The sequence below is a fragment of the Heterocephalus glaber genome, unplaced genomic scaffold (genome assembly GCF_053883595.1).
Source record: "Heterocephalus glaber isolate CG9 unplaced genomic scaffold, H.glaber_assembly_v1.0 deba00001447, whole genome shotgun sequence".
In the NCBI taxonomy this organism is placed as follows: domain Eukaryota; kingdom Metazoa; phylum Chordata; class Mammalia; order Rodentia; family Bathyergidae; genus Heterocephalus; species Heterocephalus glaber.
Genome location: NW_028258299.1, coordinates 6873032 through 6896021, shown reverse-complemented (window position 1 = coordinate 6896021; position 22990 = coordinate 6873032). Strand labels below are relative to the sequence as shown.

At 50.0% G+C, this 22990-nt stretch overlaps 2 protein-coding genes across 7 annotated transcripts in view; one reads left to right on the top strand and one right to left on the bottom strand.

The window, feature by feature from the left end:
* Positions 1 to 5547: 5547 nt before the first annotated feature.
* Positions 5548 to 18129, top strand: Masp2 (MBL associated serine protease 2). Its single transcript, XM_087214632.1, has 10 exons — positions 5548 to 5862; positions 5976 to 6153; positions 6882 to 7013; positions 8418 to 8614; positions 8837 to 8984; positions 10387 to 10505; positions 12392 to 12470; positions 15342 to 15476; positions 15969 to 16043; positions 17257 to 18129. The coding sequence occupies exons 1-10, from the start codon at positions 5596 to 5598 to the stop codon at positions 18018 to 18020; spliced, it is 2094 nt and encodes a 697-aa protein (XP_087070758.1). The 5' UTR covers positions 5548 to 5595; the 3' UTR covers positions 18021 to 18129.
* The window catches only part of Tardbp (TAR DNA binding protein), a 30427-nt gene continuing 23130 nt past the window's right edge, over positions 15694 to 22990 (bottom strand). For 3 of the 6 annotated variants that reach the window (XM_004863593.4, XM_004863591.4, XM_004863592.4), the window contains exon 6: positions 15694 to 22886. In XM_004863593.4, coding sequence (XP_004863650.1) covers positions 22356 to 22886 — 531 coding nt within the window. In that variant the 3' untranslated portion in view covers positions 15694 to 22355. The remainder of the gene's footprint in view (positions 22887 to 22990) is intronic. The other 3 variants (XR_001182288.3, XR_015452536.1, XM_013065097.3) reach the window with 3 other exon arrangements.

Genomic DNA, 22990 nt, shown 5'->3' with positions numbered 1-22990 from the left:
GGCTTGGAAGGCTACAGCAGTCACCCCACCGGCCCCAAGTCTGTGCTGGGGGCCATTGGCCATTCATGCCTGGTGCCAGGGTGGAGGGCAAGCTGAGAAATTGGGCCTCCACAGGATTGGGAGGGGACCCAGCGGTGGCTGGGGTGTGACCAGAGGCCCTGGGGCCTGTTGAAGCACATCTGGAGCTTGGGGGTCTGTGGCCTCTGCAGAGTCCAGGCCACATCCCATACCCTGCAGAGTTCTTCCACTCCTCTCGAGCTGCAGCCCGGGACTTCCTGGGCACAGGGCTGTCCCCTCTCCAAGGTGCTGAACCTTCAGCCTCCTTGCCCTGGGCGCCTCATGACCACCTTGGGTCCTGACCCAGTCCAGATGTGGAGAGGGGAGGTCTTCCGGCCACTCCTGGCTCAGGCCAGTGGGGACTGCAGGAAGAGCGCTTGCTCCTTGTAGAAGTCAGCACCACTCAACTTCCTTCCTGCCCTGGGCAGAGGCTGACAAGGAATTGGGATGGGCAGGGTGCGAGCGAGGCCCCCTCGGAATCACAGTGGAACCCCTTCCTTACGTGGGTGGCGCTGGTCGTGGGACTTCTGGCAGTGATGGGAGTGGGGAGTTGGGTCCAGCTGCCACTGCCTCGGGCCCCACCCAGCCCTGCCCGCAGCTCCTTAGTCTCCAAGCACCTCCGGCCCTTCGACGTGGGCAGCAGGTGGACTGGGATCTGCACTGGTATCCCTGTCTCAGCAGGCCCTGGTGCAGCCTGGCTGCAGGGCCCAGCCCCCGGCTCACCGGAAGCCCCAGAAGGCCAGTGCTTGGCCCCGGACCAAGCTTCTTGATTCAGTTCATCTTCACAGCCACCTGTGAGGAAGGTGCTGCTAATACCGCGCAGGTGGGGTGACAGGCCTGCCTGGGCCACACAGCCTAGTGGCTGCCCTTCCACGGGCCTCCCCGCCCCTACTCCCTGCCCAGGGCGGCTGTGGCTCCCAGCCAGGCCATCCTCAGAGCCCTGTCCATGAGGAGCCCCAGGCGCAGCTATCACAAGGGTGCACGGTGGGTCCCCAGGCCGGGGCCACAGGGGAGTAGGGGCGGCCTGGGCCCTGAGCCACCCAGCCCTGACTGGCACCGTCTCACCAGCGGGAGCAATGCGCTTCCCTAAGAAAGCTTCATTAGAAGCACATAAGGGCCAGGGGTTTAGCTCAGTGGTTCCACTGCCTGCCTCACAAGCGCAAGGTCCCAAGTTCGATCCCCAGTACCAAAAACAAAAAAACACTAATGTGTAATGCTTTCTGAACACATTAAAATATATTACTTTAGGCCCGGGGATTTAGCTCAGTGGTTTCGCCACCTGTTGCACAAGCGCAAGGACCCGAGTTCAATCCCCAGCACCAAAAAAAAAAAAAAGCACATGGTGGCCACTCCATGACCTGTAGTGAGGTCACTGCCCACCTCCAGGAGCCCAGGCCCCACATCTCTGAGCACTGCGGACATGGCCCAGCCCGCTGAGGCAGAAGCAGCTGTGTGTGTGTACACAAGCGCGCACTTCAAGTGGAACCCAGGGGCTTCTACCACCGAGCTACATCCTTGATCCTACCTATTTTGTATTTTGAGATCGCATCTTGATAAGTTGCCCGGGCTGGCCTTGAAATTTTGATCCTCCTGCCTCAGCCTCCTGAGTGTGTGACCACTTTTGCACAGAGATCTGACCGCCCCTGGAGGCTGAGCCTCACCTGGTGGGTCTTGTGCCTGCCCCGTGCCCCGCTGTGCACTTGCGTCCGTGCCCTCTGTGTTCTTTACAATGAACCTGTGAATGTGTTTCCCTGAGTCCCATGAGCCGTCCCAGCAGGGCTGCAAACCCAAGGAGGGGACCGTGGAAATCCTGGCAGCCTGTCAGTAGGTGGCTGGCTAGGTGTGGTGCACACCTGTGCTCTCAGCTCCTGGAGAGGCTGAGGCAGGAGGATCACAAACTCCAGCCCTGCCTGGTTGGTTTAGCAAGCCGCTGTCTCGAAATGTTTAAAAGCTCCAGGGACAGAGCTCAGTGCCTGGGTTCAATCCCCAACACCCCCTGCCAAAAAAGGAAAAGGTAGCAACTTTTAATCTTTGCCTTTGCCTTTGCCGTCCGACTCAGGGCAGCGGTGGGGCCTGATGCTGCCAAGACTGAATGAAGACACCCAGCTGGTGTCTCCCAGCCTGAGATGCCCCAAGTTCAGCTTGCACAGTTGGCAGAAGCAGCTGCCTGTGTCCTGGTGGGGCTGGGTTCTGCCTGCCACCAGCCCCACACACCTCAGCCATAAATGAGTGCCTCGGCTGGTGACTTGGTTCACACTGTCACACCGCGTTGCTGTGGTTCACGGGCACCAGGCACCCAGCTGCAGCTGTGTCCACCACCAGGATTCAGTCGAGTTTGATGGGTTACTGGGTTTCATTTCCTTAGTTTTCAATAAATGTGTCACTGATTAGTCCCGAACTTTTCACCAGTTCTCTGAAGCGCCTATTTTATTATTGAGGCAGGGTCTCACTGTGTGGTTCAGGCTGCACAGGGATCCTCCTGCCTCATCCTCCCGAGGCTGCGATTATAGGCTTCACACCTGGCTTGATGCTCCTCTTAAAACCTCTGTGCTCGGGCCAGGGGTTTAGCTCAGTGGTTTCGCCGCCTGCTGCGCAAGCGCAAGGACCCGAGTTCGATCCCCAGTACCTGGGAGCCAGGTCTCCCCTTCCTGTTCCCTTGTTTGGGTGAAGCACACCCCTTACGTAGTAGGGAGGACTGAAAATAACTGCTTTACAGCAAGAAAGTACTTCATGGGGGAGGGGGGACATGGCCTCACTATGTAGTTCACCAAACCCAGCTGACCTAAGGTTTTTTAGGCCTGTCATGTGTGCCAGGTGTGGTGGTGCACTTAGGAGGCTGAGGCAGGAGGATTGCTGTGAGTTCAAGGCCAGCCTGGGCTACATAGTGAGACCCTGTCTCAAAAACAAAGAAGGAAGGGTTCTTACACACGATTGCCTAATAGATTCAATCCTACAACCTCTCCCAAAACCACAAGCTTGCATAAAGGGCCACCACAAATTTACACAAAACGCACTCCCACCAGGACATCCACCCTTGTTATCACTCACTGTGGCAAAGGGTGGCTGTTGCAAAATATCTGATGTAACTCTTCATTACTGTCTATTAAAATGTCCCACTGCTGGCTTCCTGAAATGCACCCAAGGTTTGCGAGGGCGGGAGCACTCCCATCAGCACGCCCAGTGGCATCATGGGTGAGCCCAGGGCTCCTCTGTGCTAGGCCAGCGCTCACACTGAGTTTTTCATTTTTATCATTTTTGAGACTTTGTTGTTGTCCTCTGAATGCTTTTTTTTTTTTTCTAGATAAGGTCTTGCTATGTTGCCCAGGTTGGGCTTGAACTTATGAACCTCCTGGGGCTGGGGATTTAGCTCAGTGGTTTCACTGCCCACTGCACAAGCGCAAGGACCCGAGTTCAATCCCCGGTACCAAAAACAAAACAAAACAGAACTTATGAACCTCCTGCCTCAGCCTGCCAGAGTACTGAGATGACAGGCAAGCATCAACATACCCACCCTGAATAGTTTGTTTTTTGTTTTTTTTTTCCTGAATAGTTATTTAATATCTTGCTCTTGCTTCTTGTTTTTGTGCTAAGGATTGAACCCAGGTCTTCATGCAAGCTAAGCAAGCTTTCTACCACTGTGCTACATCCCCAACCCTTTTTAAATGCTATTTATTTATTTTGGTGGGTTTGTTTGTTTTTGGTACTGGGGATCAAACTCCCGGACCTTGCGTTTGCCAGGCAGGTGTGGTGCCACTGAGCTAAATCCTCAGCCCTATTTTGGTTTTTTTAGATATTATCTTGCTATATAGTTCAGGCTGGCCTCCAACTCACAGCGATTCTCCCGCCTCAGCCTCCTGAGTGCTGAGATTACAGAAAAAAATTTCTTTTGAGGCTGGGCACAGTGGTACATTTCTGCAATCTCAACACTCAAGAAGGCTGAGGCAGGAGGGTGGCAAGTTTAAAACCCAAACTGGGCAAAATAGTGACTTAGTGAAACCCTATCTCAAAAATCAATCAAGCTGGGCCAGGGGTTTAGCTCAGTTGTTCAGCTGCCTGCCTCAAAAGCACAAGGTCCTGAGTTTGATCCCTGGTACCAAAAAAAAAAAAAAAAAGATTAAAAAAACAATCAATCAAGCCCACCTGTAATCCCACTCAGAAGGCTGAGGCAGGAGAATCCCTGTGAGCTTGAGGCCAGCCTGGGCTACATATCAAGACCCTGTCTCAAAAGAAATCAATCAATCAGTCAATGAAGGACTTGGGATGAGGCTCAATGCAAGGGTCCTGGGTTCAAATCCCAGCACCGCCTCCCCCAAGATTCTTTTGAGATAGAGTTCCTCAGGTTGAGCGCAAATCTGGGGTCCTCAGCCTCCAGACAGCCCCCTTGGGATTAGAAGCATGTGCCGCTGCATCTGGCTCTTATATCTCTTTTTCCTCAGAAGATCAATTTGCTTTTGCACATTTTCTTTGGGGGAGGAGCTGGGGTTGGAACCCAAGGCCCTGCATATGCCAGGCAGTGTGCTATGCCAGAGCCACACCACCACCTTCCCTCCTTTTTATTTTATTTTTTATCAAGACAGGGTCTGGCTAGGTAGCCCAGGCTGGCCTCAAACCTGCAGTGATCCTCCTCCCTCAGCCTCCGTGCTGGGATCACAGGTGTGCACCACCACGCCCACCACAGCTTCCTACCAGGCAAGGGTTCAAGAGCACCAACCCTAAACTACAGCTGCAGCCCCTCCATGCTCTGTGGCTAACAGCTTAATTATACACAGCTAGCAGGCGATGTACATGTTCATGTGTGCACATGTGTGTGTATGTATGTATGTGTGTCTTCCTCACTGTTTCAGGGTGTCCTCAGTCCCTGAAAGCTCCACCCGGTGTAAGAAGGGACCAGGTGGCCAGCCTGTCACCCGAAGGTCACTGCCTCAAGGGCAGCTCTCATGGGCCTGGGCTCTCACTCTTCCTGGAAACAGAAAAGAGCCAGTGTGGGGCCAGGGCTGAGCTTGGGAGCAGAGCCTGTCCTTAGCACGGGAGATGTGTCTGTAGATGTGTCGGGAGGCTGAGCCAAGAGGATCTCCTCCAGGTCAAGGCCAGCCTGGACTAACTGCATAGTGCAATCCTGCCTCAAAACAACAAAAAGCTGCTCTCACCTCTGTCCCCCACTCCCCATCCTCAGAGCCACCCACCTTCTAACATTGCTTTTCCTATGTCTTCCTGGCCTTGGGAGGGAGCAGAGCAGCCCCTGCTGCCCTGTGTTGGTGGCATCTCCACTGGGACCCTCACTGTCCACATCATCAGGGGACCCAGGTCCACCTTGACCGAGCAGGCCACTGTCAGGGGGGAGCTTGGAGATCCAGGCTGCGTCTGCAGGCTGTCACCACCCCGCTCCAGCTCCCGGTCCTGGGTGCCCCAGCCCTGCCCGGAAGTGGGCAGGCGGAAGTCCTGGGGTCGATTCCCAGAACCGGGGCAGGGCCAGGGCCGGACAAACAGGGCAAAGGTGAGGAGCCAGCTCAGAGCTGCACGGCAACTGGACGGCTCGCCATGAGGTGGACAGCAGTGCCCATGGCGTCTCCCCGAGGGCTGCTTATCCTCCTGGGACTGCTGTGGGGCTCGGTGGCTGCCACCTCGGGCCTCAGGTGGCCTGAGCCTGTGTTCGGGCGTCTGGCGTCCCCCGGCTTCCCGGGAGAGTACCCCAACCTTCAGGAGCAGCGCTGGGCCCTGGCCGCGCCCCCAGGCTACCGCCTGCGACTCTACTTCACCCACTTCGACCTGGAGCTGTCCTACCTGTGCGAATACGACTTTGTCAAGGTGCCACCGCGGAGGATGATGGCCGGGCTGCTGAGGGCTGGGGGGAGCACGAGGGCCTTCGCGCCCCCGGGCCTGGGCCTTGCCATCCCTCCCTGTGACCTCTGACCCCACAGCTGAGCTCGGGGACCAAGGTGCTGGCCACGCTGTGTGGCTGGGAGAGCACAGACACCGAGCGGGTGCCCAGCAACGACACCTTCTACTCGCCAGGCCCCAGCCTGGACGTCACCTTCCGCTCCGACTACTCCAACGAGAAGCCGTTCACGGGCTTTGAGGCCTTCTACGCCGCCGAGGGTGAGCCACTGAGGCCAGGCCACCCCACCCCTGTCCTCAGCCCCCCACCTCCACAAAGAACCCTTCGCCCTGGTGATCTGGGCCTGAGGCGAGGGCCTGGGCTGTTGGGAAAGCAAAGGTCAGCAGCCTGAGCGCTGCCCAGGGCTCGGGGGCGCAGCAGGCTTTGCGTCTTTTTCTGTTGTTTGCTTTTGGAGACAGGGTCCTGCTCTGTAGCCCAGGCTGGCCTCAAATTCAAGATCCTCCTGGGCTGGGGCTGTAGCTCAGTGGTACGGAGCTGCCACTGCCTGGCAAGCACAAGGTCCTGAGTTTGATTGCCCACATTGGGGAAAAAAAATTCGAGCTCCTCCTGACTCAGGCTCTTGAGTGCTGGGCTAGCAGGCAGACACCACATTGCTTGGCTCTTTTCACTAGTTGGGTGGCTTCAGGCAGGACACTTACTCTCTCATTGGATTACACCTGTAATCCCAGAACTCAGCAGGCTGAGGCAGGAGGATCTTGAGTTTGAGGCCGGCCGGGGCTACAAAAGGAGACCACGTCTCAAAAAGCACACACACAAAACAAAGCAAATGAAAGTTGTATTTACATCTCGGGACCCCAGAACTGTGAAGGGCTCGGCCTAGCCCCACTGAGGTGCTGGTTGGCCACCATCAGTCTCCAGTTCCAGGCCAGGCCGGGCCTCTGTCCCGGCTCCTTCCTCCTGATCACCTGCCTGCCCTACCTCTCCCCAGACATCAACGAGTGCGAAGTGTCCCCGGGGGAGACACCACCCTGCGATCACCACTGTCACAACTACCTGGGTAGCTTCTACTGCTCCTGCCGGGTGGGCTACGTCCTGCACGAGAACAAGCGCACCTGCTCAGGTGAGGGAGGACAGGCCTGCCCCCCCCAGCACACCCCACCCCTCCAGGGAGCTCAGGGAGGCAGTGCTCAGAGCCACCTAGCCTGGCCCCAGGGCCCCATGGCCTGATCCCTTGCTGCAGCCCTGCTGGGCGCCTGGACCATCAGTGTCCTGGGGAGCTGGCCCTGACCTGCATCCCCACTTGGGCTCGGTGTACCCCAAGGCCTCACCTTTCTTCCAGAGCAGAGCCTCTGACATGCCTGGCTCCAGCCTGCCCTGGCCCGTGGGTCAGAAGCCGGGGGACACCTTGGGCTGCAGCTGAGTTGGGCGAGACCTGGCTTCCCACAGCACCCCCAGCTGTCCTCAGCAACCACCCACACAATAAACCTGGCTCCCTTGCACCATGCCTGCGTGTCTCTGGGCGGTCGGGGAGGAAGCGGAGGACCCCAGCCCCTTTCCTCAGCAGCCTGAGGGACCCAGCTTGGTGGGGCTCCTCCAGCACCCCCATTTAAGATGAGGCTCACAGAGGGGCACAGTGCTCCCCACTCCTGGTCCCCCGAGGCTGAGCCCCGAGCACCCTTGGGGCAGCTGGGTTCAGAGGTGACTCCAGGTAGAGACCCAGCCAGGTGTCACCCAGGAGCACTCTGGTCCCCCTACAGCGCAGGGGCCATTCCCTCCGCCCCATTAGGAGCTGTATGGAGGAAGAGGGTTCTGCAGGGGCTCCCTGCATCTCGCAAGGCCCATGTTGAGTGCCCGGGCCCCTCACCCTGCAGGATGGAGCCTGACTTCCGACTGCTGTGACAGGCAGCAGGCCGGCGGGCACAGGGATGGCTGCAGGGAGGGAGCAGGGCCAACTGTCACCTGTCACCGCGGACTTGGACTCCCTGAGCTACCCCAGGCCAAGGCCACCCCTGGGAAGGGCCCCCAGAGGCCCTGCCAGATGCCTCTCCCGTGAACCCACCCCGAATCACTGCAGCAAAAGGAGTCGCTGGGGTGGGCACAAGCAGGAAGGGTCCATGAGCGAGAGGGGCCGGCTCCTCCCCTTCCCGAACCCCTGGGGACCACGGGGAGGCTCCCTGCTGCCTCCATCCTGCCGAGTCCACCTGGCAGGGCCTGTCTCCCTCTCACCCTCCACTGTGGGGTGGACAGGCCCTGGGCAACTTCTGTCCCTAGTGCCCCTCCCCCTCTCAGCCAGAGCCTCCAGGCAGGAGGACCCTTCCCTCACAGCCCTCAGCCCTTGGGGGGCTGTGGGGTTTCTGTCAATGGCTGGGGGCTGATCACATGCAGCACCTTGGCAGGTCAGGGACACAGATGTCCCTGGGACATCCCGTCCCCACGCCCACTGCCAGGGCAGCCACCCTGCTGTCCACGGAGAGGGATGGCAGGCAGGTGCAAGTTCCACCACCCGTCCTCCTCCTCTTGCCAGCCCTGTGCTCGGACCAGGTCTTCACCGCGCGGTCTGGGGAGCTCAGCAGCCCTGAATACCCGCGGCCGTACCCTAAACTCTCCAGCTGCACTTACCACATCCGCCTAGAGGAGGGGTTCAGTGTCATCCTGGACTTCGTGGGGCCCTTCGATGTAGAATCGCATCCTGAAAGCCAGTGTCCCTATGACTCCCTCCAGGTACGGGCCCTGGCCATTCCCCCTCAGCCCTGTAGCACCATCGCCCGTGCTGCCCACCTCAGCAACCCCCCTCAGCCTCTCGAGGTCCAAGGCAGGTCCCACGTTGATGGAGGGGCCACTGGGGGGCTGTCCTGTCAGCTCCCCGGAACTGTGGTGGCTTCCCTCTCCCTCGGCCCAGCCCTGGAAACACTGTGCCAAAGCTCTGGGCCTCTCCTGGTTCAGATCCACACAGGCAAAGGGAAGTACGGCCCACTGTGTGGGGAGACGTCGCCCCACAGGATCGAAACAAAGAGCAACACTGTGACCATCACTTTTGTCACCGATGACTCAGGGGACCACACAGGCTGGAAGATGCACTACACAAGCACAGGTGAGCACAGGGCACAGGGTCAGGGCAGAAGCCCAGAGCTTCTCTCCTCCGGAGAGCCAAGGAGATGCAGAGGTTGGGACTCTTCCAGGCCAGGCCCAGGAGGGAGACCAGGCGTGAGTCGGAAGCCCTGTGAGGCAATGGTCCTTGAAGAAGAAACAACAGGTCTTTCCTCCATCTCTCCCTCCGCCCCCTCCATCTACCACCCGGGCGCCGGTCATGCATCCATCCGCTCACCCACCACGCTATCCTCCCATCAACCCTGCATCCGTCCACCCACCCATCTTCCCAACTCATCCATCCCTCATCCCTTCCCAGAGCGGTGTAGCAGGGACAGTCCCCATGGCCCACGCCCTCAGTCCAGTGGTGGGAGAGCAGTCACAGCAACACAGCTAGCTCTGTGACAAGCACAGTCCGAGAGCCAAGCGCTGGGCATGGTGAGAGTCCAGAGGAGGGGCTGGTGCCTGGGCCAGGGGCCGGGCCGGGAAAGCTGCCCTGGAAGAGGGAACCTCTGAGGCTAGATTTGAAGGATGAGCAGGCGTGCAGAGGGGTGTTCCAGGCCAAGGCTGAGGCGCTACTGCTCACAGCGTGCAGGCGGCTGCTCCCCGCCCTCCCCTGGCCTTGGCTCTGCCCTCTGGGGTCCCTGCAAAACTCCCACCAAGGCTGTGCCTGCAGGTTGCTTCCCCAGGGGAGAAAGGTCTGGGCTTACAGGGGAGCAGGGGACTCGAGGAGGGGCCTGAAGCCAGCTTGGGCGCCAGAGCGGAAGTGTCTCTCAGGCGGCCTGAGGCCTGAGCGCTGTGGGGGTCGCTGGGGAGGGGAAGCTGGAGGATCCGGAGTGTGTCTGACTTGAGTTTCTGCTGTCTGGACCCTGGGTGTCTCCCTGTGCCGCCATGGTGTCCCGCGGGGCGCTGGGAAGTGTCACTGCCATCGCCATTCCAAGTCCTCGGCCAAGCACTGCCATAGGGGTCAAACCCAGGGCCTTGAGCTCTGTCACTGAGCTGTGCCGTCTGGCCTAAGAGCTGTGACGTAGGCACATCTCACTCTTCCTCTGAAGCCACTCCCGGTTTCAAGCCGTGTGTCGTGGAACTCCTGCACCACCTTTCCACATGCCCGGCTTTTCTACCTGCCTGCAGCTGAGTCCCAGGCAAAGCAACTGAGGGTCATCTTTTTTCCAGTACCGGGGATCTAACTCAGGACCTTGTGCTTGCCAGGCAGGTTCGGCACCACTGAGCTACATCCCCGGCCCTGAGGTTAATTTTGCCTTTCATGTTAAGAACTCCACTGTACTTGTGGCAGGGTCTCTTCGCCTAGCGTTTCATTTACAAACCAAGAATTTCAGATTTCCAAACCCAGACCTGGCTGCCACAGGTCACATCCACACCAGAGCCTGTTTTCCTCCGCACAGCGCAGCCGTGCCCCAATCCGATGGCACCACCTAATGGCCGCATTTCACCCGTGCAAGACAAGTACATCCTCCGTGACAGCTTCTCCATCTTCTGCGATGTTGGCCACGAGCTTCTGCACGTGAGTGACCAGGGGACAAACGGCAGCGATCACGATGGCACACTTACGTTCCTGTTCCTATCTGATGGGCAGAGGGTAGAGACAGCACGGTGGTTTCTTGCCAAGGTTTCAACGGTAAAATGCAAAGAAATAAGCCAGTGCCAGGCAAGAGGGATGGCATGGAGTTTTATTCTGGGTGTCCTGCCTTTTACAAATTTTGAAAGCATGTTTTTGGCGCCGGCGATGGAGCCCAGCGCCTCGTGCACACTAGGCATGCGCAGCTCCACCCCCTCTCCCGTGCGCACCCCCCCCCCCCGCTACTTTAGAAAGCTGTTGATTAAAATGGGCAACTTTTCTGTCTGTTCACGCGTTCCAGCAGCTGAAACAACAGAAAGACAAGTTCAAGATCGCTATTCTCGTTCTGTGAGCTTGGAGAGCACTCTGTATTAAATTAAGGTCCTCCCCCCTGGTCAACTGATGACCTTCCCCTGAAACAACTCCTGGGCCCACAAAAGAGTGAGATGGCCCTGGGAAAGAGTATATTCTGCACAGTTATAAATAGTGATCACTGTTGAGGGAGAGGGAGTATAATTTTTAAAAATGCTTAGTGGGTTGCTTTAGGGGCACAGGTAGGAGATTAACACGTCCTTTTTATGTTCTTCAAAATTGTCACTGAATCCCAGTGGTAAAAAGTAATAACACTGAAATGATAGCTATGCAGTCCGTAGTCCTATGGAGGGTCAAACCAGGGGAAAATACCACCTTGCACACTTCTTAGCCAGGCTCTTTTCCTAACTCCTTGGATTGCAAATTTGTTCAGATTCTCGCTTTAAAAAAATCTTGATACCCGGGCCAGGGATTTAGCTCAGTGGTTCAGCTGCCTGCCTCGCAAGCACAAGGACCCAAGTTCGATCCCTGGTACCAAAAAAAAAAAAAAAATCTTGATATTTTTTAAAGCATAAACCTTCTGCCAGCACCATCTTCTTTCACTTTTTAATGTTTGATTTTAGAAAAACACTATTTCAGGAAGACAACAAAGTTTCCCTATAGCAGGGTGTGGTGGTGGATGCTTACAATCCCAGCACTCTGGGAGGCTGAAGCAGGAGGATCACAAATTCAAACCCAGCCTGGAGAAGTTAATGACTTAGCAAGACGCTGTCTCAAAATAAAAAATAAAACAGGGCTAGTGATATACCATAGTGCAAAGGTCTTAGGTTCAACCTCCAGTACCACCACCACCACCACCACCATCAAAAATAGTTTTCTTGGGGCCGGGGATTTAGCTCAGTGGTTCCATCGCCTGCCCTGCAAGCGCAAGGACCCGAGTTTGATCCCCGGTACCAAAAAAAAAAAAAAAATAGTTTTCCTGTAAATCACACCATTGGTGAAAACTGATTAAGACATGTGCAAAAGGCTCATGAAATATTCCTAGTGGCCTTCCACTAGTTCACAGCCACGAGCCAGAACGAAACATGGTCGCTCCATGAATGATCGTACCTGTCTTTCCCAACTTTGACCACCCTCCTCCATACATTACATAAAGAACCGGCGGAATGTAGGCAGGAACTTGGAGATCTGATGTGTTCTTGGGTTACAGTGAAAAGAAACAAAATCACTGCCAAGGTCAGCTTTGATCCATAAATGCCAGGACACCTTGGCAAGCTGAGCTACGCTAACAGGTGACACCAACCAGCAGAGCTTTGGGGAGCAACATGCACCCACGCTGACCCGGCTGGAGCATGTTCAGGTCCTGGCTTCCTCCCTGTCACCACACGGACACTGGTCCCGTGGCGGTCACCCCTTTTGGGGACAGCGTTGAAGCAGTGGAACAGGAAGCACTGTGGGAACGCAGTTCAGAGGAGGGACTTGATGTAAACAAGTTAATTATCTTCTGAATTCCTATTTAGGCCTCTCTGCCCCTGAAATCCTTTGTGGCAGTCTGTCAGAAAGATGGCTCCTGGGACCGACCAGTGCCGGAGTGCAGCAGTACGGCCATGCGGTGACAACTCCCTAACTGCTGCTGCTGCCCTCGCTGCTTGTCCTGCCTGGTCCCCCTCTGTCCCTGCCCCCACCATTCCACTTTTCAGAGCTTGACATCTCAACCTGCTTCTCTCCCTCCGTATCTCAGTGTACTCAGGGGTCAGAATGGAGCCAAGCTACTTAGGAAAGTAAAAGTGTGCTGTGGAAATACTTTTTCCAAACATAAAAGTAGTGCTCCTTGTAAAATACGGAAAACAGGGCAGGGTGTGGCAGTGCACGCCTGTAATCCCAGGACTCAGGAGGCTGAGGCAGGAGGACAGCCATGAGGCCTAGGCCAGACTGAACTACATGTGTGACTCTGTTAAAAAAAAAAAAAAAAAAAAAAGATGGCAAACAGAAAGATATTTTAATTAACTCATCCCGCCACCAGAGGAGAGTGAAGTCACTGTCGCTACTCTGGTGTGTATCCTCCAGTGAGACACGGCTCCGTGTGTTAACATGTGCACGCTACACTTTGGGATGGGGTAGTTCTGTACCACACGTAGGTACACAACTGCATGAATGGGGTTAATGTGTACACTTCCACTCTGTAAACTAAGAATCCTGTACATTACTCAGAGAACAGAGCCATGCGCCTGTAATGACCGCACTCCAGGAGGATCACAGGTTTGAGGCCAACTTGGGCACCTCTGCTAGCCCTTGTCTCAAAATTTAAAGAAAAAAATTTTTTTCAAGGGCTGAGGTGTAGCTCAGCAGTAGAGCTCTCCTGGGTCCCATCTCTAGTATAAAAACCGACTGATCACACTTTGCTTCTCCCCATGTTAGTCACCTCTCCATGTCACCCAGGCGATCAGGAACACTGCCCTCCTCCCTCCACAGCTGTACGGGGCCCCATCACTGTGCATGCGCACTTGGCTTCATCCAAGCTGTGGTGCGCAGTCCTGTTACCCACCCACCTGCACCAAACATCTCAGCATGTTTCTGCATGTGTGTGCAAGGGTTGTCACTGACAAGTCCCTAGTGGAATCTTACGTTTTATAAATTTACATTTCTACTAATGAGACGAATTCTTTTAGTTATGGAACAGTAAAGGGTGGTGATGGCTCATGCTTGTTATCCTGGCTACCTGGGAGGCTGAGGCAGGAGGGTCCCGAGATCAATGGCAGCCTGGGAAACTGAGCAAGATACTAAAATAAAAAGGCCTGCTTGGGGATGTGGCTCAGTGCTCCCTGGGTTCAATTCCCAGCACCAGAAAAGCAAAACAGTACAGTAAGTCCCTGACTCAGGAATGTCACGTTCCGAGAGAATGTTCATAAATCTGATTCGTTCGCAAGTTGTCTGACAAAGTGAGTCTTACACACTTTTGACACAAATACACAATGGTGTTGCTTCGTGCTCCCTAGCAGTCCCCTTCACATCACCACTGCTTTTCCTCTTGCTTCAGACACCCTGGGCCCTGAGCACTGTACTACTTTACCCCACCACTGTACATGAAGCACACAGCTATGACAACATCCGGCTGACAACAGCCGCCAGACACGAGCTACTCTCGCAATTTTTGGTACTGGGGATCAAACTCGGGTCCTTGTGCTTGTGCAGCAGGCAGCGAAACCACTGAGCTAAATAAATCCCAGGCCTGTTTGCAATTTCTTGTACCTATCAATGTTTGTAATATGAGATCCACTCATAACTGTGAAAGTTCAAAGCTCGAATGTTCACAAGTTAGGGACTCACTGTAGGTAGGAGGGGGGGTCTGGTGGAGTCCTGGATCAGGGATGGCAGGACCCCAATTCTGCCACTTTGCCGTCCACCTATGGCAAACCTCCCTCCGAATTCTCTCATAGGCAGCAGGTCAGCAGAGCACATCACAGCTTGGGGAGAAGGCAGGTGGGGAGGAGAGCACGGCAGAGCCAGGCACACAGCCCTGGGCTGGTGAGACCACTAATGAAAACCGGCGCTTGGTTGCCTGTGTTTTAAAACGACCGAAGACTGAAATCACGGCCTCCTTCCTGCCAGGCACCGGTTATTTCACATTAGTAATGTTCTAAGAGATGTGAATTCTAGTCCAGCTCCAGGTGTGGATGATGGAATCAACACCTCTCAAGCCGTTTCACTTCCTCCACTTTAGGCAGGTTTTCTAAAAAGTCCAATTTATGGAAATGATTGTAAGAACACACGAAGTCCTTCAGTCTGTTTCATGCCAGACTTGCTCTTTCCTCTCCGTGGGAGTTTCGCTGGAGACCTTTTTTTATGGTAGCAAAACACACCCTGCAGTGTGAGGGTGGGAGGTGATCTCAGAGCCTTCACACTGAGCTACACCTTCAGCTCTTTTTTGAGACTGGGTCAAAGTCACCCAGCTTGAGCTTGAATTTGAGATCCTTCTGCCTCAGCCTCCCAGATGCTAGGATTACAGGCATGCATGCTTTTCAAATTGTCCCCTTTACCACTCAGAGGCAACAGCGCCTGCCTTGCAAGTGCAAGGTCCAGAGTTCGATCCCTGGTACCAAAACAACTAAAACAAATTGTTCCCTTCCTTAGGGAAAGTAACCGGTTCTTTCCCCCAGGGAGACTCCCATGACCCACCCATCTGTGGAAGGCGGGATGAGCAAGGCCAACACCTTAATCACACTAAAGCCAATTCCTGTCACCTAGAGATGAAATAAACGGTCCATGGCGCAGAGGAACCTGAGTGTGGCTTCATTATGGCTGTACACAGCCCAGCCATCCTTCTAGTGTCACTCATGGGTCTCCAAGACCTACTCTGCAATGCGGGGCATGGAACCGAGGGCCTTGCGATGCCAGGCAGGTGCTCCACCAAAGCGACACCGTGTTAGCTCTGAAGGATGAAGGGGACCCCCCCGCCCATTTCCTTTCTAGTTGTTGACTGCGGCCCTCCTGATGATGTACCCAACGGCCAAGTGGAATACATCACAGGCCCTGACATGACCACCTACAAAGCTGTGATTCAGTACAGCTGTAGAGACACCTTCTACACCATGAAAAGCAATGACGGTGAGCAAATTTTTTAAAAGTTGGGGGTCAGTGATATTTGGAACTTGAGCTTTTGTGGCCTGAAAATAAACTAACATTTTTGACCAAGGGAGACAAAGGATTAAAAGGCACTTCTCCCATCCACTAAGTGAAATATTACAGCTAAAGTGACTTTAATGTCAATTTGTGAGAATCGAAAACAGATCTTATCTAGTAAATGACTACTACAAACACCCAATATATTCCAAATGGTTTAATTTAACAAGTCAAAACCTTATCATTAAGCACTTGAGATTTTGATACATATTCAAGTTACACATCTAAAAGGTTTCCACTTTGCAAGCAAACATGGTAATGCAGAGATTTCCTATTTATGAAATCATGTAAAACGGTTATCACGCATCTCTACCTCCCACTGATGCTCAAGAATCAACATTTTTCAAGGGGGATTCAAGCAAATGACAACCACTCATACATGCAGTTAAACAGTTTTGCTTTTCCAATGATTTGCAGGTAAATATGTATGTGAGGCTGATGGATTCTGGACGAGCTCCAAAGGAGAAAACTCGCTCCCCGTCTGTGAACCTGGTAATGGGCAATTTACACAAAGAGACTTGGGACTGACAGAAAGGAGAGCAGGGTGGGAGACAGCGGGCAGAGCTTCAGTTGTAGCAGGCAGAAAATCTAACTTGTGCACTTGACTCTTCGGCAAGTTATTATTCCCAAATACTATGTTCTCGTTACCCCTTTCCATAAGGAGAGGTTGTTAGGTGCGGGCTGCATTAGTCATTTGATTATTTTTGACCTTATAACTAGGCAAGCATAAAAAATTAAATGATTTTTAAAATTATCTCAAACCATTTATACATTTATAAACATGAATTCCTGTTGTTACTTTTCTTCTCCATAAAAATGCTATTAAAACCCAAAGCTAATAACTTCATTATTTCCCTAAGCAATTGTTTTCAATGACATCTAGGTTTTTAAACATTAATGCAATATGCCTTTTAATAGTACTTAAATTTTTTTCTAGCCGAGTTGGCTCCAACAATAACAGTTGAGAATGATTTAAAAAAAAAAAATCTGAAAGGTAATAATATATTCATTACCCCTGTGTTATTTGGCTTAAATTAGTTTTTTTAAACCTATATTTGGCTGACACAATGTTTGTAAGTTTTAATGCAAGTATACTGCCACAACAGGAAACATATATGCTCTATTAATGAGTGTAATTAGTTTGCAATAAGGACACAGTAAAAATTTAGTGTTTGAACCGAAACCAGACCAAAAATACCAATTCCTTAACCTGAAGGGTCCTGGTTACAACTGCAACATCCTAATTTTTACATTTATATGATAAAAGGTGACAGTAATTTTGCAAAACCTAAGGGTGACCTCAGTTGCTACTTCCCCAGACTTACATGTAAATAACCCATTTTACAAAGGAAAAGTAAGTGTGGCAGGTGCTGCCCTTCTGGCTTCAGAAGCACATCACCCTGTGTGGAAGCTTGGACAACGCCCATGTGCCAGATAATAAACCCCTCAAGCTTAGAACTTAATTTTTTTTTAGCAGAACAACATAATTTTTGAAAGTTAACTTTCATTCATCTTCTAAGGAGCTAAGAAATATCAAAAGAATTTGAGGCCTTTGAATGGTGCTGTTTTAAAACTCCCACACTCTCCTATGCAGGGGGCCACCCAATTCAAGGGATGTGGCTTTTGGTCGACCAAATATCCACACCACCAAAGCGGAATACACGTGAGAAAACCACCACTAAGCTACAATCTTTTCTTTTCCTAGCCTGTGGACTATCAACACGTACTACACATGGTCGTATATACGGAGGGCAAAATGCAAAGCTTGGCGAGTTTCCGTGGCAAGTCCTGTTACTAGGTCAAACTATAGGAGCAGGTGCACTTTTACATGACAACTGGATTCTAACAGCCGCTCACGCCGTCTACAGGGAAAAAGACCATGCACCCTCCCTGGACATCCGAATGGGGGCCCTGCAGAGACTATCCCCTCATTACACACAGGCCTGGGCCGAGGCTGTTTTTATCCATGAAGGTTACACTCATGGCGCTGGTTTCGACAATGACATAGCACTGATTAAATTGAAGAACAAAGTTGTAATCAATAGTAACATCATGCCAATTTGTCTGCCAAGGAAAGCAGCAGAATCCTTGATGAGGACAAATGACATTGGAACTGCATCAGGGTGGGGATTAACCCAAAGGGGTTTTCTTGCTAGAAATCTAATGTTTGTGGACCTACCTATTGTGGACCATCAAAAATGTACTGCTGTGTATGAAAAGCAGCACTATCCAGGGGGAAGGGTAACGGCTAACATGCTTTGTGCTGGTTTAGAAGCTGGGGGCAAGGACAGCTGTCGAGGTGACAGTGGAGGGGCACTAGTGTTTCTGGACAACGAGACACAGAGATGGTTTGTGGGAGGAATCGTGTCCTGGGGCTCCATTAAATGTGGGGCCGCAGATCAGTATGGGGTATACACCAAAGTCATTAACTACATTCCCTGGATCGAGAACATAATTAATAATTTTTAATTTGCATGTCTTCAATCAGTAAATGATGCCTGATTTTTAAAAGTACCTGTAAAAGACTAGTGGCAGTGCAACCCAAGAAGTACAGCTGTCACCGACCCCCCCCCCCCCATCCAAATAAAGGTGAGACTGTTGCAGGGCCCAGTCTACTGCTGCTATAAAGCCACCCTTACTTATTTAGGGGACACAAATATTACAGTGATACTCAAGTTTTGCCAACTCAATATAAATTCACTCACTAAGCTGCATTTAATTACTCACAAAGCCCAGCACCTTTTCAAAATGATTGGTCATATTTCTGCACATTACACACCCATATTCTATTTTTTGCTCTTTACTGATCTCTAAGAGTGCTTTACATATTTTTGCAGTACTGAGTTCAGGATTAACTTTGAAAATTCATTCTGAGGTAGTGGGATTGCAAACACCAATACTTTAGCTCTGGAATGAACAGATTTCCACATTAAAAACCAATGCCACAGTATCCGGGCAAGCTGGCATAAACCTGTAATCCTAGCACTGAGGGAAGATGAGGCAAGAGGGTTCCAAGTTTGAGTCCCACTTGGGCAATTTAGCGAGACCCTGTCTCAAACAAAAGGTGGTTAGCCCAAGGACGCACCTCAGTGGTAGCATGCTCCCGGGTTCAATCCCTAGTACTGCTAAAAAATAAAAATAAAGTAAAAGCAAGCTATTTTTCATTTGTCAAAAGGGCAGACAAAAGGAACACAGACTTTATCAAAGACAATATAAACTTACTAAAGGACAATTTGGTAACAAAAACCTTAAAAAGCACCCATAATCTTTGATCTAGTAATTCCCATGCTAAGAATTTAACTTAGCTGGCCGGGGATTTAGCTCAGTGGTTTCGCCACCTGCTGCGCAAGCGCAAGGACCCGAGTTCAATCCCCGGTACCAAAAAAAAAAAGAATTTAACTTAGCTGTAAAGATGTTCCTGGCAATGGGAAATAGCCTAAAAATAACGTTGTTTTAGACTGAACGAAATCTGGTATTTCCACAAGATACAATAAAAGCAAGTGGTGATATTAGAAACAATCTGGAGGTTGCTTTTTTCTTAGTAAGCATGAAGTACTCAGGCAAAGGAAAGCCAAACACCAGACCACAGATCACCCCACAGGCCAGTGAAGCACAGACCTCTATCAGTTCAGCGCCACCCCACTGTGTGACAGTGAGGACGGTTCTAATCACCACACACGAGCCAACTGTCTATTTTTTCCTAAGGACGAAATGATTTTACCCTTAAAATCTCATTTGATTTTAGTTGGTTATTCATCCTTAAAAAGTTTTAACAGGAAACATTTGATAAAAGTTTTTCAGTCTAAGTGGTATAATTATATATATAAAAAATTCAATGTTTTAGTCTAATTTCTTGTGTGCATATAAAGTACAACTTCTTGAGATTCACTTTTTAAAGGCAACTTTGTCACGTATCAAAAAGAAATTGTGTTTTTCCAGTAAGACTCCAGACACTAAACCGTGGTGGCAACATAACTTTTTATTCAACTGTGGTTCAAAAAATTTTTTTTAGAATGAATGCATTTAGATGATCAAATAGACTTTTAAAAACAAATCTTTGCCAAATAGTTTAAATACTTCTAAAGTTTAAGATTTCTTAAGGGTAGAATAACTAGCTGTGGCTATGTAGTACCACATGTTAAACAAAGGCTTCTCAACATTGAAAGCCTTGTGTGACCAGTTAACTGCTTTTAACAAGTGTAAATAAGGGATTAAAACCATGCCATTGACAAGTTAACTTACCCCTGGGCTCCTTGATGGCTTGTCAGTTTAGTCTTTGGAGGTCCCCGAATACCATTTTAAGTGTTACCATGTTACTGCTGCTGAGTAACAGTGCAAATGCTAAAATGCAAAATTCAGATGGTACAGGGTTTGGAAATCATGCAGATTTAGATGCAGAAAAAAAAATATTAAAACAACTCAAGATCCTTTTACAGAGGAAACTGAATAGCAAAACAATGTGGCAATCACAGGTCAAAAGAATGACTTCATTCATAAATGTTTAAGACACGCAACTTGTAAAATGACAAACCTATTTATCATAATCTAAGTAGGTAAGGGCATCAAATAAACTACCAGGACAAAAACTGTCACATTCTTCCAATTAGAAAACAAACCCCTCAATTCTCACAGCAATTACACATATATAAATATATATATAGTACAAGAGGGAATCAATACATTGCTTTTACACCTTAACAATGCATTGTGAGTCTAATCTGAGTTCTGTAAGCGAGTGTATTCAACATTACTATACTACTCCCCTTTGGAAGGCAAAGCCCATTTCACTTAACACTTCTACAGACAACCCATCCTTCCAGTTCTTAAAGCTATCAGGCTTCTTAATGGAGTTCAGGCACAAGGTAATTTGTGGTTTCTTCTACTTTATCCCTATTGCAATTAATTCCACTTTTCAGAGCCCAAGCACAAAGGTACTTATAGTCCCTTCTTTTTCACTGATATGCTTTGTTACAAAGCATTTGAAAATGATCAATGTTGTTTTGCCCACTCTTCCAAATGAGACTATTTTTAGAACGCATGATTTCCCAATGGAGATTTACACAGGCCATGTAAATAGAACATCACCCAAATGCACAGAGGCTCTAAGAAAAAGCTAGAGGGTACTGCTTACCATTTTTACGTGTAGTCACCCAGACTTATTAAAAACTAGATTAAAAAAAAGAAAAGAAAAAAAAACTTTTCACTTTGGACAATGCAAGAACAAATAGCAATTAAGTCTGGGTATCAGGTGTCAATGCATGACAGGTGATGAATCCATTTGACTTGAGACAACGTTTCAAGTAAGTTTATTTGAAGCAAAATAAACTACTGCCAAGAAACTTTATGAAAGTTCCATCTCAAAAGGGTCAAAAAAGGGGAATTAACTGCTATGAATTCTTTGCATTCAGGGCTGCAAAACAAAGACACATATTATTTAAATCAGTTTTATTTAAGAATTTCCAACATTGACAACTCTTATAAAAAAGCATCCAAGCACAGGACACAGAACTGCAGCAAACAGCATTCTTATGGGTAGCTAACAGACATGAGAACTTCCACCCTTCTTTGAGACACCTGAGCTCACTGGTGAACTCTGCTCCCAAGTACTCCTGCAAAGCACATCACAAGCTCAGTCCATGTTCTCAACCCATCAGCTTCAGTTCACATTACCACACTTACATATCAGTAACAGAGGAGAACACACACCATACAGCATTCACAGCAGTTGACAAAGGGGGAGGGGAGTACAAGTATCATTTCACTTAACACATTCAACTAACGTGGGTTATCTAAGAACAAAACTCACTTAAAGTCTTCCAACAGATGTGGATGTCCCTTGAATGCAAAAAACATTCGTACATTATTTGCTATCATTGCTCTCTGCACACTCTCACCAAAGCCACAGGATTGAGAGACACATCTTGCCAAGTTAAAAAATATCCATTATGCACCACCAAGTCTCTGCACGCGCTCTCCTTTTCTCGCTCATACTAGCCTTTCATGCCTCGGCACCACCATCAATCCCACACAAGGTTTCAAAAGTTCAAACAGCCTTCTGGTTCCATATCACAGCCTTGCGTTCATAGCGTTGATACGACTCCATGAAATAAAGAGTAGCGGATAAAAATGGGACACCCACCGTCAAAGACGCAGCCTGTGCAGCGTGATGACGAATTCTTGAATGAGAAAGCATGTAGACAGAAGTAATCCTATGGCGGAATATTTACAGCACTACTTTCAATGAAGTGCTTCTTCCAAAAACATTTGAAATGAGATGAACTGCAGAGATTAAATGAAGGCTTCATATTGTACTTTTGTATATGAGGGGAGACAAGTGTTAAAAACAAAACCAAAAGAACCAAACACAGTGACACCATGATCTCCCAAAAGGAGATTTTCCTAAGGAAAAATCTATATGGTGGAGTTCAAATTAAAAAAGGAGAAAAGAATGTAGTTCTAATCAATGGCTTTCACTTTGAACATGCAAAGAATTCACTTAAGTCCAGGGATAAAATATTACAAGAGAAACCTTTTGATATCAATTGTAGTGTGTTGGTTTACCAATCAGGCAAATAGCAGTTCACTTGCAGCCACTCAGTATTTCAACCCTTTATGTAACAAAACTTATAAAATTCCTTTAGCTCTTCTTTTTCTAAAGAAAAATGTCAAAAATACTGCTGAATATACTCCACACCGAACAAACCAATTTTGAAAATTTTTAGTACATATGTATTTTACAATATACTTACCATGAGTTTAGAAAAAATTCCCACCATTCTGTATCAACTAACTATAACCCACTGTCTACATTCCCCAGCCAGAAGACTTAGAATCCATGCTTGAGCCAAAGCCTCCATTAAAACCACTGCCTGACCCTGCATTCGATGCTGATCCCCAACCAATTGCAGCACCAGAATTAGAACCACTGTAAGAGTTATTTCCAGAGCCAAAAGCCTGATTTGGCTCCCTCTGCATGTTGCCCTGGCTTTGGTTATTACCTGATGGGCCAGACTGGTTCTGCTGACTGGCAAGCATGCCCATCATACCCCAGCTGCTCTGCAGCGCGGCCTGGGCTGCAGCCATCATTGCTGGATTAATGCTAAAAGCACCAAAATTCATCCCCCCACCCATGTTACTGCCCTGATTGTTTCCCAAGCCAGCTCCACCCCCTCTACTGTTTCCAAACCCACCCTGATTTCCAAAGCCACCCGGATTACCACCAAATCTTCCACTTCTCTCTAACTGTCTATTGCTATTGTGCTTAGGTTCAGCATTGGATATATGCACGCTGATTCCTTTAATGATCAAGTCCTCTCCACAAAGAGATTGGGCAACCTGTAAAAAACAAGGAGTGTAAACAAAAGATTAAACCACTGACTGATGGCAACCAAGGAAAAATAAACGCTCATTTCATTTAAACGTCCAGCACAGCCTTTACT

Bases quoted from the DNA above. Each gene is read 5' to 3' on its own strand.
- Masp2 (XM_087214632.1), top strand. From the start codon at position 5,596: ATGAGGTGGACAGCAGTGCCCATGGCGTCTCCCCGAGGGCTGCTTATC. The intron at 8,615-8,836 runs GTACGGGCCCTG...CTCCTGGTTCAG, and splicing joins GTCCCTATGACTCCCTCCAG to ATCCACACAGGCAAAGGGAA. The intron at 12,471-15,341 runs GTACGGCCATGC...TTTCCTTTCTAG, and splicing joins ACCAGTGCCGGAGTGCAGCA to TTGTTGACTGCGGCCCTCCT.